The sequence below is a fragment of the Poecile atricapillus genome, chromosome 29 (genome assembly GCF_030490865.1).
Source record: "Poecile atricapillus isolate bPoeAtr1 chromosome 29, bPoeAtr1.hap1, whole genome shotgun sequence".
Lineage (NCBI taxonomy): Eukaryota > Metazoa > Chordata > Aves > Passeriformes > Paridae > Poecile > Poecile atricapillus.
Window position 1 is genome coordinate 4,945,289 of NC_081277.1, and position 15,445 is coordinate 4,960,733.

At 48.3% G+C, this 15,445-nt stretch overlaps 1 protein-coding gene across 2 annotated transcripts; it reads left to right on the top strand.

Annotated features, from left to right (window-relative positions):
* Positions 1-376: 376 nt before the first annotated feature.
* Positions 377-14,863, top strand: GMCL1 (germ cell-less 1, spermatogenesis associated). Of its 2 annotated transcripts, none has more exons than XM_058859280.1 (14): positions 377-684; positions 1,403-1,526; positions 3,650-3,746; positions 4,530-4,627; positions 5,110-5,222; positions 5,691-5,756; positions 5,920-6,004; positions 6,181-6,271; positions 6,478-6,618; positions 8,824-8,893; positions 11,375-11,450; positions 12,101-12,246; positions 12,390-12,477; positions 13,545-14,863. In XM_058859280.1, exons 1-14 carry the CDS (start codon positions 509-511, stop codon positions 13,671-13,673), a joined length of 1,500 nt encoding a protein of 499 aa, XP_058715263.1. In that variant the 5' UTR covers positions 377-508; the 3' UTR covers positions 13,674-14,863. The 2 variants fall into 2 exon arrangements, with proteins under 2 accessions (XP_058715263.1, XP_058715264.1); XM_058859281.1 differs by lacking the exon at positions 377-684 and adding an exon at positions 3,008-3,152 and having other exon boundaries at positions 1,401-1,526.
* The last annotated feature ends 582 nt before the right edge of the window (positions 14,864-15,445 follow it).

Consider the following 15,445-nt stretch of genomic DNA (forward strand, 5'->3'; position numbering starts at 1 on the left):
TGTCATCCATAAATTCTACAGTCCAGATGTCCAACTTCAACAACACGTTTCTCTCCCAGGCTTTGTTCATTGAAGCACATCAAAGTTTATTTACCAAAATTTACAATTTCAGTCATTTCCTAAGCAGTCTTTCTACAAAGCAGCTTATAGCAACTTTGCTAAACACTAGCAAAGAGTAATTTAAGAATAAAGGACTGTCTATTATTATTAATATATATCTATAGGTTATGATTAAGGAAACCAATGTACAATTCAATTTAAGCCGTTAATAAAATCATCACTCGCTCCCACCGTTGCTGGAGGCGCAGGAAATGCGCCCGCCCGCGTCACTCCGGGCCCGCCCGCGTCACCCCGGGCCTTGCCGGGCCCTCCCGCGTCACCCCGGGCCGTGCCGGGCCCGCCCGCGCAGTCGCGGAGCTCCGGGAGCCGCGGCCGCCGCCGGCCGGGGCTGAGGCGCCGCCGCCGCCGCTCCGGCCCCGCTCCGGCCCCATGAGGCGGCCGAGCGGCCATGGGCTCGCTGGGCAGCCGTGTGCTGCGGCGGAGGGCCGGGCTCCCGCGGGGCGAGGCGGCGGCCGCGGGCAAGGGCGGCAAGAGGAAGCGCAGCGGGGCCGAGGGAACCGGCGACAGCGACAGCGACGGCGAGGCCGAGCGGGAGGAGCGGCTCCTGCACCTCCGGGGCCGCAGGTCTGAAGGCGGCTGAGGGACGGGGAAGCTGCAGGGCTGAGGGGATGCGGGGCCGGGCTGAGGGGATGCGGGGCCGGGCTGAGGGGATGCGGGGATGGGCTGAGGGGATGCGGGGCCGGGCTGGGGAAGCTGGAGGTCTGAGGGGATGCAGGGCCGGGCTGAGGGGATGCTGCAGGGCTGAGGGGATGCGGGGCCGGGCTGAGGGGATGCGGGGCCGGGCTGAGGGGATGCAGGGCCGGGCTGAGGGGATGCTGCAGGGCTGAGGGGATGCTGCAGGGCTGAGGGGATGCGGGGCCGGGCTGAGGGGATGCTGCAGGGCTGAGGGGACGAAGGGCCGGGCTGAGGGGATGCGGGGCCGGGCTGAGGGGATGAAGGGCCGGGCTGAGGGGATGCGGGGCCGGGCTGAGGCGCAGCTCTGGGGGGACACTCGAGGGCCAGGCCCGGCTTCCCCTCAGAGCCCAGGACTGGAGGGGAGAGGTGTCGGGGTGAGGCCTCACGGGGCTGCCCGGATCAGGGGGTGGCTCTGGGGCGCTCGGGAAAGGCCCCGGAGGAGCGCTGCAGCAGCGGGGAAGCGGTGCCGGCACGGGGGGACACGGCAGTAGCACCGGGCTGGGCTGGACGGACGCCAGCAGGGCTTGGAGCGACTGTTGCCACTTTAACGGGAGAGTTTCAAAGAGTATTTCTCAATTTTTGTGGTTTGTTGTTTTGTTTTTACTAGGAAAAAATTGAAAAGCACGTCGAAATATATTTATCAGACACTGTTTTTGAATGGAGAGAACAGTGATATCAAAATTTGTGCTCTGGGAGAGGAGTGGAACTTGCACAAGATTTATTTGTGTCAGGTAAGTGGCTCCTAACTCCCAGTAGGAACTGTTTTTTTAATAAAAGGATGTCTGAGTACTGTCACGTATGACTGGAGATATTTCCTTTTTTTTCCCCACTTTATATTTAGGACTTTCACTCTTTGCTCAGTTTTGCTGTCTGCTGGACTTGTGTGCAGGGACAGCAGGGAAACTGCTGGTGCTGGGTCTCTGTAGGTGTTACATGATTGTTACCAGCCTTCACAAAAGGATTCCTTGCAGCTTCCCTGCTGCTGCAGGAGGAACATTTTCCCAGGAACTCTAAAAAGGAATAAAGCTTGGTGCATACGTCCAAAACCAATGCTGTTTCCACAAGCATTTTCTGTTGGGCTTGTGTTCAGGTGGAGTCCTTTGTGTCTGTGTTTTTGGGAGCGCAGAGGTGCTGTTGGCTTCGCTGTCTGTTCTGTGTCACTCCTGCTGTGGCAAAAGCAGGAAGGAGTCATGACTGTGCCTTGAAATACCAAATTCACTTGTGCCCACGTCTGCCAGGGGTTCTGGCCTTGGCAGGGGTTGATGTGAAGCCCTCAGGTGCTGTACCTGGACAGGGGGACACTTGTGTGTCAGCTGCAGTGGGAGCCAGAGCAGGGCTGTGACATGGCTGCAGTTTCTCTGCTGCCACAAGTGACAGGAAGAGAGAATTCTGGATTTTTTTGTGGCTGTTGCTGTGTCAGTGCGTGGATTCCAGAGCAGCTTCAGCAATTACTTGCATGGTCCCAGCAAGGGAAGCATTTCACGGCTTTCTTGTAGGAAAAGGCTTTTTCCTGTTTGGAGTGTGAGAACCTTTTAACAAGCATAAACTGAAGGCAGGAGAGTCCTTTGTGGGAGCTGAGGAGGCTGTGGGGTGTGTGCAGGAGCAGAGCTGGCAGGCACAGCAGCCCAGCCAGGGGGGACTGGCAGGGCTGGGTGGTGCAGGGTGGGCACAGCACTGCTGTGGCCTCAGGCTGCTGCTGTTTCCCGTCACTGGGGCTCTGTGGTTGCTGCATCTCAGGCTGGTGAAGCTGCTCCTGAGACCTTAGTGCAGGTTGGTGACTGAAACTGGATGTGAAATCCCTTCTGTGGATGCAGCTGTTTGGAGGGGTTTGAAAGTTGTGAAGTTGTCTGTAGAGGCCTTGTAGGAGCGGTGTTCTTGGGACGTGAGCTTTGGTGGGGAGTTCACCATTCTCCTCAGGCAGGTTCTGTTTCAGGGCTCACTCCTGCATTGCAATTATGTTATTGTAGGTAAAATAGTGTTGGAGGTTAGAAATAACTCCATATAAATGACTCTCAATGCCTTTGTTACTCCTCCTCTGTGCCTCATGTGTGTTTCAGAGTTAGGGATACACTGAGGCTACAGAAATACTGACCTGATCAAATGAAATCACAATTGGGTTTTGTGTTATTTGCTGCCCTGAGCTGAAATGCTGAGGGAAGAGGTCAGGGAATGTGGTGCTGTACAAATAGACTTTATGTTTTTGATCTCTCAGGTAAACTTCATTGATAGCATCTCATAATGGGCACATCTGCTGCTGGGAAGGAAAATCAGGAACCCTAGTAGAGCATTATCTTTCCCTTCTTTTGGATGGAAACCTCAAATTCTAGTTTTATGTGCTTTTCACTTAATAATAAAAGGTATATTGCTGTAAATGGTGTGTGTGTCTGTGTCCTTGGTACGAGGCTACAGCCTTGTACAGTAATTTCTATGTCTTGCATGCCTTTTTTTTTCTTTTTCCCCAGTCCCCAAACTGGCATTCTCTAATGCCTGCAGGATTTGTTGTTTGCCAGTAACCTTAAGGATTTAGTTCGTGGACTAATTCTGTCCCCACTGGTGATGTGGTTTGTGGGAAAAGAGCCTGTGTAGCTTTTGTGGCCTTTTCAAACTCTTTCCTTACTCTGGTTACACACACATAGCCCAAATTTTCCTGTAGGCATTTTGAGTGTCAGAAACAGCAACTACAGTCATCCCCTCGAGTCTGTCAGAACGTTTTAGCTTGTGAAAGTTCCCTTAATATATTTTGTTCTGCATAAAGGAAAATATTAACCATGTTTGGTTCCATGTGCTGCTTTTGCCAGTTTTAAGTGGGATTAAATCTCTTAGTTGAGTTCTTTTCCTCTCTTCCTTCATACAGTCAGGATACTTTTCCAGTATGTTCAGTGGCTCTTGGAAAGAATCCAGCATGAATGTCATAGAGCTGGAGATTCCTGATCAAAATATTGATGTAGAAGGTAAGTGGGAGCCTTTTATTTTAACAAAACCCTGAAGGGAGAGGTTAAGTTAAGCCTCATGATGTTCAGAGAAGGCTCATGAGGTTCAGCTTCTTTTTGTGCAGTTTTTCAGCTCTCAGGGGTGCTGAAGAGTTTGCTTAAATCATGGCAGCTCAGTAACAGAGTGGTTACTGCCCCACATTGTGTTTTCTGTCTGGTCAGTTCTCTCGATAAAGAGCACTCAGACCATAGTGAAGGTGTGCAGTGAAGGGGTTTGGCTGTAGTGAAGGTGTGCAGGGAAGGGGTTTGGCTGTAGTGAAGGTGTGCAGGGAAAGGGTTTGGCTGTAGTGAAGGTGTGCAGGGAAGGGGTTTGGCTGTAGTGAAGGGGTTTGGCTGTAGTGAAGGTGTGCAGGGAAGGGGTTTGGCTGTAGTGAAGGGGTTTGGCTGTAGTGAAGGTGTGCAGGGAAGGGGTTTGGCTGTAGTGAAGGTGTGCAATGAAGGGGTTTGGCTGTAGTGAAGGTGTGCAATGAAGGGGTTTGGCTGTAGTGAAGGTGTGCAGGGAAGGGGTTTGGCTGTAGTGAAGGTGTGCAGGGAAGGGGTTTGGCTGTAGTGAAGGTGTGCAGGGAAGGGGTTTGGCTGTAGTGAAGGTGTGCAGGGAAGGGGTTTGGCTGTAGTGAAGGTGTGCAGGGAAGGGGTTTGGCTGTAGTGAAGGTGTGCAGGGGAGGGGTTTGGCTGTATTTAGGGACTCTTTGTGGCCCCACCCCGGGCTCATGTTGTCTCTGTTTGACTCTGTTCCCTTTGCAGCCCTGCAGGTGGCTTTTGGCTCGCTCTACAGAGACGATGTGCTCATCAACCCCAGCCGCGTGGTCGCCCTGCTGGCAGCAGCCTGCATGCTGCAGCTCGTAAGTCAGAGATGCCACTGCTCCTGTCTTTACCTTTGAGAAGAAACACAGCAGTTCCGAATATCCTCGCCCACCTGGCCTTTTTCACCCAGAGGAATGAAACAGCTTTTCAGGCTAACTGGGGAGAAAGCCAAACACAATGCAGTGGGTTTATTGAAAAATGCTGTGACTAGGATTGGAGTGTGAGATTAAGTTATTTGAGAGTGATATGTAAAAGTAGATTAAATAGTATTTGGAGCTCATTTGTTCTACCCTGAAGGCGTTCAGTACCTTTTTCTTTCATGGGAAGTATTCTTAAGGAACATTTGTGTCTCTGAGGAACGATGGTTTAAATGTTTTGAACAACGTAACAGCGGTCACTGCAGCCTGTGGGACTTTGGGGATGGCTCAGGCATGAAAATTGGTTTGAACAGCACAGTGTCTGACATTTCCTGTTGGGAAATGAACACTTGGAACATTTGTGTGTTTTTTCCTCCCTGCAGGATGGCTTAATCCAGCAATGTGGTGAAACAATGAAGGAAACCATCACTGCCCAAACTGTGTGTGGTTATTATAATTCTGCAGGCACCTATGGGCTGGACTCCGTGAAGAAAAAGTAAGAATTACTGTCTCCAAGCTGCTTTGGAGAGTTAACAGTGAATTTACACACAGTACCATACATGACCAGGTTAATTGTTTTAATGTTTTTTTAGAATAGAAACATAGAACATCAAGGTTGGAAGAGACCTATAAGATCATCCAGTCCACCCAGCCACCCAGCACTACCACTGAAACCACTAAATCACATAATCCAGAGCCAGATCCAGACACCTCCACCACATTCCTGGGTGATGGAATGGCTATTCCAATGCCTGACCACCCAAACAGGGGGAAAAAAATATCAAGTGCCTGATCTGAATTGTGTCTGTCCAGATCTCTCTCTGCAGAACCCTTCTGCCCTCCAGCAGATCCACAATCCCACCCATCTTAGTGTTGTCAGCAAATTTACTGAGGGAGCAGCTGTTGTAGGAATGTTATAGAATGCATAAGAAACAATTGTCCTAATTCCTTGATTTCCATGCAGGTGCCTTGAGTGGCTCTTGAACAATCTGATGACTCACCAGAGCGTTGGACTCTTCAAGGAACTCAGGTACTGGGGCTGCACTTCCCTTGCAGGGATGAAGGACAGTCCCTGCCCAAGTCTGGAGCTCACTACAGATCACTTTCTGGGCTGTTGCTGCTTGTTCCCTGCTTCCCCTTCTCCTTTTTCTCTTTTCTGTCTCACTGACCTGTTACGATTGATTTTTTTCCAGCATAAACCTCATGAAGCAGCTGATCAGCTCCTCCAACCTCTTTGTGCTGCAGGTGGAAATGGATGTCTACACTGCTCTCAAAAAGGTACTTGCCTGGGGATCAATGCAGTGGAGCCTTTGTGGGATTGACTGAAAGCATTTAATGGAGTAGCAGAACTTTTCTAGAAATGAATGCACTGCGGAAATGTCTCTTATTGAACATGCAGATTACTTACCTGAAACCTTCTTCAACTGACTCACTAAATTTATTTGTTTTCCCAGTGGATGTTCCTTCAGCTTGTGCCTTCTTGGAATGGGTCTTTCAAGCAGGTGTTGACTGAAGCTGATGCCTGGTTTGCTGAGCGCAGGAGAGGTAGGAAGAGTTGGCCAGGCCTTGGTTTGGGGTTTGAACACCAGTAATTTCTTCATTTTAATGGCAAAAGCCATTAAATAACTGCAATAAAAGCCATTAAATGCCCATAATAACTTTCTCTAATCAGTAAGTAAAAACTCCAGTATAAATAGGGTCTGGGAAATACTTAGGGAGGCAAATCATGCTGTGGGTGCTGTGTGTTGCAGAGTTTGGGGGCGATGGTGCCTTCCTGGAGTCGGCGCAGGGGAGCGCGTTCCTGCCCGTGTTCGCTCACCTGAGGCTGCAGTACATCATCAGTGACCTGGCCTCGGCCAGAATCGTGGAGAGAGACGCCCTGCTGCCCTCAGGTGAGCGATGCTGAGCACAGCTGAGACCTTGTCTCCATGCCTGCCTTCGGTTCCTGCACCCCAGGAGAGACAGGGAGGTGCTGGAGCATGTCCCAAGAGGGACAGAGCTGGGGAAGGATCTGGAGCATGAGGCTGATGAGGAGCAGCTGAGGGAGCTGCAGAGAAGAAGGCTCAGGGGGAACCTTCTCAGTCCCTACAGCTCCTGACAGGAGGGGGCAGCCAGGGCAGGGACAGGCTCTGCTCCCAGGGAACAGGGCCAGGACAAGAAGAAATGGTCTCAGGAAAGGTTCAGGTTGGGTAATGGGAAAATTCATTCTGTCATGAAAAGGGTTGTCCAGCTCTGGCACAGCTACTCAGGGCTGTGGAGTGGGGTGGAGTCCCCATCCGTTGGGGGATTTAGCAGCCAAGTGGATGTGGCACTTGGGGACATGGGTCTGTTCTCAAACCCTGAAGCCTTTACCTGTGTCTGTCAGAGGAAGAATTATCCTCAGATTATTGCATCTCTCAGGCTGATTTCATTGTGCTCATTGAAAAAGAGTGTGAGATTGTGCATAGCTCACAAGTGTTGGCTCTGCAGGGAGGCAATCCCTGAGCCACGATGAGCACTGTGCTGGCTGGGTGGCACTGTGGTGCCAGGAGAGGGGACACAGGACAGCTGGGTGGCACTGTGGTGCCAGGAGAGGGGACACAGGACAGCTGGGTGGCACTGTGGTGCCAGGAGAGGGGACACAGGACAGCTGGGTGGCACTGTGGTGCCAGGAGAGGGGACACAGGACAGCTGGGTGGCACTGTGGTGCAGGGAAAAGGGACACAGGGCAGCTGGGTGGCACTGTGGTGCAGGGAAAAGGGATGCAGGACAGCTGGGTGGCACTGTGGTGCAGGAAGAAAAGCACACTGAGTAGTTGAAGGTAGTACTGTGATTATTTATTTATTTTTATACTCTGTGTTGTATAAAAATATTATATAAATTATATAATATTATAATAAAAATATATCAATACCTCTGTGTAGGTCTTGAAGGGGAAAACTGAAATTCTGTGTTAGGAGTTCACAGCAGTCTGATCTTTGTGCAGAAAAGGTGCAAGAGACAGGAATAAATAATGTGTCTTTGTGAGCAAAGTGTGCATTGTTCTGTTTTACTTGCTGGCTTGGGAGTATTTTCTCAGCTGTGCTTTTCCCCTTCAGAAATCAGGTGAATTGCAGCTGAAATGTGAGGTAGGAAATAGGTACATGCACATATACAAATAGAGAAGATGCTCTCCCTCCTGATACTTCTTTCCTTCCCTTCTAACACATCCATTCTCTGTTTCTTACCTGTGTAGGTTTCCTTAATTCATGTTTTATTTGTTGTCTGGTTGATTCCCAGTTTGCTCCTATCACAGTCTGTACTTTCACTCTTGAGTGGGGGACAAAGGCTGGTTCTAAGTTTTCCATCCATGATCTCACCTCTCATCCCTTCTGTCACATTTGTCAGTGTCCTGGTTTGGTTTTGGTCACACTGGCTTTCCCTGTTCTCTCACCCAGCCCATTTCCCTGAGCTGCTTCTCATATGTGACCTTGCCCCCCTTGCCCCATTTGTTATCTTGACTAAGAACTTCTTACACCCTGTGCTTTTGGGATCCCTTTTGTCCAACTGCCTGACCAACTATTGAGTTTTGTTCTGTTTTATCTCTTGGTTGCAACATTAAATTAACACAGCCAATAAAATCTTTGTGTGTGTTCTCCAAGGAAGACATGATTTATGTTTATTCTTAGCAGGGTACAGTTTCTGTTTGTGTGAAGTTGCTGTTTCCTTTTATCCCTTGATGGTGTTTTCTTCTTCTTTAACTTAGGCAGAATTCCGCTGGGGCTTCAGGAAACAGCCCCTTCTCCCAGGAGCTTGTTGACAAGCTCCCTGGCTGAACAGAGCTTTGTGTGCCAGGAAAACGTGTGCAGTTGTTGCATCACTTGTTTGAGGAGATGAACACAGGCTGGAGTGGCTGCCTGTTACTTGTGGATGTTTGTCCCTTCACCTGTGCTTGAGGCTGGGAGCTGGAGAGCACAGGGAGTTATCAGGGGGTGGGTTGCATAGACTGTTCAGTTCATAAGTGTAACTTCTATTATTTCAGTGGAATTTTATTTCTCTATTTTGAATGTGTATGACCATCCCCATTCCCAGCTCCAAAGACACCACCAAGCTTTTTGTTTGTTTTTTTTTAATTTTAGAATGGCTGTCCTCTGTTTACAAACAGCAGTGGTTTGCCATGCTCAGAGCAGAACAAGACAATGATATTGGGTAGGTATATTACAGGCTTTCTTTCTTCCTTAAATTAGAAACCTTTCTCTCATAGAAATTCTGATATGAATTTTTTTGGAGTTTACGTTAAAAGGAGGGGGGAAGCATACTTCAGTTTTTGAACTGTTGATCTCTGTGGAGCTCTCTGTTCCCTTGGGCTGGCTGGTCTCCCATCCCTCAACCAGAAAACTGTTCAAATGGGACCAGAGGAAAGTGGTGGGTGGGGGGCACAAGTTCTGTATTTTCCTTTATGTTGGTTAATGTTTCTCACTAGTGCTTCACCTGGAAATCTGTGTTGAGGCTGCAAAAGGGTAATTTCTGAGCCTTCCATTTTAAGGATACTTTGGCCATCAAAGTGTTTCTCTTCCTTCTGCTCTCTCTTGGCTGTGCTGCAGTGAGGATGATGGGGATCATCCAGCTTGGAAAACAGTAGTTTGAAAATTCAGCTACAGCTGAGGATTTCAGTGGCTCTTGGAATGGACAGTGTATTTTTCCACATTTTACTTCCTTGTCTAGTTTTCTCTTTTGCAACATGGATTTATTATGTCTTTTAAGACAGTGAAAACCAGAAGTCTCAGCCTCAGAAGGGTACAGAAGCAGCTGTTCCTTTGTGTTAGTGCAAATGTTTTAGCCATTTGACCAACGTGTAGCTGCAGGAAAAGAATTCAGGTTTTATAAGCCTATCATTTATCCAGCTCTGCTGCTCTTCCTCTCACACCTACTGCCCGTGTCAGTACCAAACACCTTTTCCCTCAGGGGTAAGGAAGCAGACTTAGGAATTAGAGCAAGACACGAATCTGACTCCTGTGAGCTGAAGTAAGGCTCTATTTCCATATCCCACCTGGTGCACAGCAAAATTGCACCTGCTTATTCCAACACTGCCAGCCTTGGAATGGCACTGCTTGGAAAGCTGTCATGTGGTTTGTCCTGGGGACTTTATAGAGGGGAGGGGAGGAGAAGAAAGTGTTTCCCTTCTGCTTTGAGTTTGCATTTAAAAGGATTAAACATCTTAGTCACTCTCAGAATTGGAGAATTTTTTAGTGTTACTGGAGTTTGTGGCTTTGAACTGTAGCTGCTCGGGGTTACTTGTGTTAAAGTGGATCACATTTTTCTAAATTAAACATGTGTTTTGTGGCGGAAGCCAGACAGATCTTTCAAGTCTGGGACTGGAATCACTTCTGCTCTTAGCAGTCTCTTTGGCACCGTGTAAGAAAGAAGCAGAATAACTCCACTGTTCACTGTGTGGCAGCTGGTGGAAGTGGTGAAAGCTGAAGTTCTGCATTGTCTGAGGCTGCTTGAGGGATGGAGAGTGTGATGTTAATGCCAGTCCAAGCATTATGGACTAATGTTTGTGAAATTTGTCACTAATTAAACAGAAATAAATCCTCTATCACCATTATTGCATTTAGGTCAGCCACAGAACCAGTTCACCTGGAAGATGTGGAAAAGCACACAGAAGGTTCCTGGCTGAATTTGTTCCAAATTGTATGCATAACCTGTTCATTGAACGCTTCACCTCCCAGGATTGGCTTTTACACAAACCAGAGAAAAGAGCTGGTCTGAGTTTATAAAAGCTTTAGCTGTGAGTTGCTGAGGAGTGTGAGCAGCAGGAGAGCAGATGCTGCCTCTCTTTGGCTTGGAGGGCACTGTGGGGTCTCGTGGGTTTGCAGTTTAAGCTGCTGGGGTTAATAAAGTTCCTTGCCAGCTCTGGTGTAACTTGAGCACTTTTTGGCAGTGAGTGTTGGGTTAATGATGTCATGGTGTGTGAAGCAAAGTGAGTGACACACTTCTGGAAAATCAAGACTGATCTCACTTGTGCTGGTTCTGCAGGGCTGTTGGAAGCAGGGGAAGTGCTGGGTGAAAGGAGCTGATGTTGGTGTGGCATGACACAGCCGAGGGCTCTGGCATCTCAGGAGCTCTGAGAGGCTCTGGCACTTCATGAGCTCTGAGGGGAAGTGGTTTTTTTTTAGCCAAGTTGCATAACCAGCCCCTTGAGAAACCTCTCCCAGTGTCTCGTGGCTGCTGCTTCATAGCACTGCTGTTGTGCAGAGCCCTGCAGCTGTGCCCCAGCACTTGTCTCTGGTTGTGCCTAAGAAGCCAGCCTTCTGTTTAAAAAACACTTGGGTTTTTACAGGGCTGGGAGAATGTCTTTCATTGCAACAGCTAGTATTTTGTTATCTGGAAAAGTTCTTTTGTACAAGAAGTTTTGCCTAACTGAGGTGTCACAACCTGGTTTGCATTGCAGTTTTGTGGTGTAGGTGGATGTTTATGGGACAGTTTGGGGTGGAAGAGGCTCTGGGAGCTCATCCAGTCAGTCACACCTCTGCTCAAAGAAGGGTCAGTTGTGGGTCCCTTCCAGCTCAGGTATTCCGTGATTATCTGGTCAGACAAGTTTACTCCAGTCCATTCATCTTCCCCACATTAAGGTATCATACAAAGTTGTTGAAGTGTCCTTAAAGATGCTGGTTTGGGTTTTTTCAGGCCTCAAGAAATCAATAAAGAGGAACTGGAAGGAAACAGCATGAGGTGTGGACGCAAACTGGCCAAGGATGGTGATGTAAGTGTGGAAAACTGCAGACATGGCTGAGACAAGTCAGCCATTCCCAAATCACGTGGGTCCTCATTGACAAACTGCATCCAAAAGATGCCTTGTTTTTCCTCCCCAGAGGGATGGAAGCAATTGTCTCTGCAAGGAGCAAGGAACTGGTGTTTCATTGTGCTCTTGTGCTGTGAGACTCAGAAAAATGTTAGTCCAGGCAGTTAAATAGAGTTCTGATCGCTGATTTTTCTTTTTAGCTGGAAAAGGAAGTTCTCTAGATAAAATGTGTAACATTCAGAGCCAGGACTCCTTTGTGTCTTTAGGTTAACAGGTCTTGTGGAACAAACAGAGAACATTAATTTTTCCTATCGAAGCCACATAACCCAAGGCTGTTGACCCAGGGAGTGCTTTGGGCATGGCTGGGGCTCCCAGATCAGCCCCATTATGCAGTGCTGAGTATTTGATAGCCACTGGTGTGACATGTGTCCTGTCTGTGTGGGAGGCAGCTGACACTCAGCTGCTCTCACTCAGTCCCCTGGGACAGGTTGTCCCCACCAAGTTCCCTGTTCCAGACCGGTGCTGGCAGGGATCCCTGGACCCCCCAGTGCAGCCCATGAGCCCTCAGAGCTGGCACTCCTGCTCCAGGCTGTGTCCCCTCTGTCCTGCAGTACTGCTGGCGCTGGACTGGCTTCAACTTCGGCCTGGACCTGCTGGTGACCTACACCAACCGCTACATCATCTTCAAGCGCAACACGCTGAACCAGCCGTGCAGCGGCTCCGTCAGCCTGCAGCCGCGCCGCAGCATCGCCTTCAGGTGCCAGCCCAGGGGCCTCGGGGGCTCCCTCAGTTGGGCTTTGTTGTCACCGAGTCAGTGACATTGAAAAATGTTCCCATCTCCTCAGGAGAGGCTCCTTGTGCTGAAAAGAGACTGAAGTGGTGTCGCTCTTGTGCCCCCAGGTTGCGCCTGGCCTCGTTCGATGGCAGCGGGAAGATGATCTGCAGCAGGACAACGGGCTATCAGATCCTGACCCTGGAGAAGGACCAGGTGTGTCTCTGGGCTTTTGAGCTGTTGAACTTGAATGGTGGAGTTCAAGGCATGAAAAAAATGCTGAGAAGTCACGGTGCTTTTGAAGGGGAGTTGCTGTTCTTGTTGTTATTGCTTATGTGGAATCTCAGGCATTCCTGTTAGAGGTGGTGAGTAATTAAGCTAATTTGTGAAGTGGATCTAGAGTATGGTAGTATGAGTTTCATTAGTGTTGATAATATGAAATTAGTTCCCATATTAGTGAAATTAGTGCCTGTGGTGCTGCTGTCTGCTGCCAGTGTCATGTTCAGCTCTTCTCCCAGCCTTCCAGCACTGCTGACATCACCCCTCTGCATAATCTGTCCATCAGACTCCTCATTTAGAGGCAAATTCAGAATTTGAAGACTCTCATAAGCTGAGGAGTTAAAAGAATGTCTACATGTTGTTTAAGGGTTGGATTTATTACTCTACTAAATAAATTGATGAAAGCCCCAGAGAGGAGTGGAGTTTTCTTGGAGCAAGTGCTCTTTTCCATCCACTGCTGACAGCAGGATTTAGTGAGGCATATGTGGAACTTGTTAATCAAGTTTCTCAAATCCCAGCCAGCAGTGATACAAAGGCGGTGAGAACACAGAAAACTTTCCTTTGTCAGTACCATCCTCACTGGAGGGTGAAGTTTCAGTTTTGAAGTTTCAATTGTTTTGCATCCTCACAAGGCTGAAGTTTCAATTTTGCTACCCCAAAAACAGCTCCTGTAGTGGAACCAAAAAATTCCTACCCACAAACTAAAATTTGCTCTCAAGTGTAAACTGTTGTGGAATGCCTGATTGGTGAAATCTCCCGAAACTGAAAACTGGTCCTTTTTCCCCAGCATGTTGGAGGGGATTTCCTGTGGCTGTTCCCTGTGCTGCAGAGGGCTGGGAGCTCTGGGGTGGGAGCTGTGGGCAGGCTTGAGAATGTGTCAGCATTATAAACCTGAGGTGAAGGTGAATTGTCTTTGCATAATTCTTTATGTTGGGATTTTGTGTCAGTATTGTGCTTTCTGGTCCCCCCCTCACCACACAAAATGTCCCCTCTGTGTGTTCCAGGAGCAGATCGTGATGAATTTGGACAGCAGACTCCTGATGTTCCCCCTCTACATCTGCTGCAACTTCCTGTACACATCCCCAGAGAAGAGGGCAGACAGCGAGGCCCAGCTGGATAATTTGGAAGGCTGAGACCTCCCTGGGGGCTGTGGCAGCCCCTCTCCCACCCTGGATGCTGCTCCAAAGCTCAGACAGGCAGGCCTTACCCTGGAGCAGCAGCCCTGGCCTTAGTGCTCTCCTATGCAGCTCAGAAAATATCAGACATTAGGTAGGCCAAAACCAGTTACCCTTTTTCAGATTTTTTATTTTATTTCTGTTCTGTGTCGTCAGGCAGTAGCCATTCTGTGTTTGAGAAGTGTTACACTTGGGCTTTTCTGGGTGAAAACTGAGCCAAACTGGAAATAGGGAATTTGTGTGGATCACAGCTTAGGAATTACCTGCTGGACTCTTGAGCACACATTGTAGGTTGTGTGGGTTTTCTTAGTGTGGCTTTTGGTTGTATTATTTGTTGGGCTTTTAAATAACTGATCTGTAAATACTAGATCCATATTTTGCTTTTTTTCCTGATCCTTTTCCATTAGGGCCAAATAATCTCTGTAAATGTGGCCTCTCAACTTTGGTTATTTAACTGCACAGCCCTTCCCACCTGCTGGGTTTAAGCCTTTTTTGTAGTTCACACATACACATTTCATTCTTGGTCTTGTTCTAGCACTGAAGCAAATAATTCTGTCTCTTAGCAGGTTAATTTACTAATAAGGGTGTTCATAAATGAATAATTTTTTCCATGTACAGCAAATACTCCAATGTCTTCACCATCACTTGAGTCTTGTCAGCAGCAGCTCTCAGCTGGAGTTCTGCTGAGTGCTGACTCCACTCACACAGACCAAATACCAGTTTTTAAACATTTTCTGTGGCTCGTTTTAGCTGTTACCTTGGGAATCCCTCCCATGTTAGCTCAGGAACTTGTGACTTTTGAGTGCCTTTTGAGTTGTATGTGTAACACCAACTTCACATCAGTTCAGCAAGGTCACAGGATCCAAAGGCAAGAGCTGGGAACAAGAGATTTCTCTCCACTTGGTCTGATGGATGAGTCATGTCATGGTACACTCTGTTCAGTCTTTGTTGGGTTTTATGTTTGTCTCTCACAATTTTGAATTCTAACAGCAGGACTTTTTGATTCAAACTGGGAATTTTTGCCTCGTTAGCCTATTTTTTTAATGTCAGAAAAATATAAAACCATTTGTACTTTATAATAAGGATAAAAATGTGTTGGGAAATATAGAAAAACATGGCAATGTGTCAATAAATGATTTCAAGTGGAATGCTTGCCCATCCTTTCCTGCTGGGAATTGTTTTTTGTATTGTGGATTCAGCACCTCAGTGTGATCTTGTGTCACAGCTTTGGCAGCAGAGAGCAGAAGCACTTTCAGGTGTTCAGCTACTCTGGCATCAAATTTATTAATTGAATTAATTGTATTTAGATACTTAACTCTGGTTTTACTTAGAAGTACCCACTCCTTAAAATTGATTCAGTGGAAATTGATTCCATGGAAAGCAACAGGGGCTGCTGGTTAATGGCAGAGGGAACAGGTACCTCAAATCCAGATGGTTTTCTGCAGCACATCAAAGTCTGAGCTTTGCACCCCTGCCAGAGCCTGATCCTGCTCTGCCCTCTGGATCCCAGGGCTGCCCCCCACCCAGTGTCACCAGGATGTGGAGCAGGAAATTCATCTTGGTGTTGTTTTCCCAGGAAACAGCCCCTTCCCTTGACCCCAGGGTGTGTCCTGGGTCCCCCTTCCCAGGGGCCAGGATCAGGGATTTGGGATGGGGTGGGCACAGGTGCCCTTCCTCAGGGATTGCTGAGGGGCAGAGGGGAGCACAGAAACCAAAACACACACACTGAC

Coding starts and splice junctions, on each gene's coding strand:
- GMCL1 (XM_058859280.1), top strand. CDS start 509: ATGGGCTCGCTGGGCAGCCGTGTGCTGCGGCGGAGGGCCGGGCTCCCG. Junction 1,527..3,649: donor ACAAGATTTATTTGTGTCAG/GTAAGTGGCTCC, acceptor TCCTTCATACAG/TCAGGATACTTTTCCAGTAT. Junction 12,478..13,544: donor TGACCCTGGAGAAGGACCAG/GTGTGTCTCTGG, acceptor TGTGTGTTCCAG/GAGCAGATCGTGATGAATTT.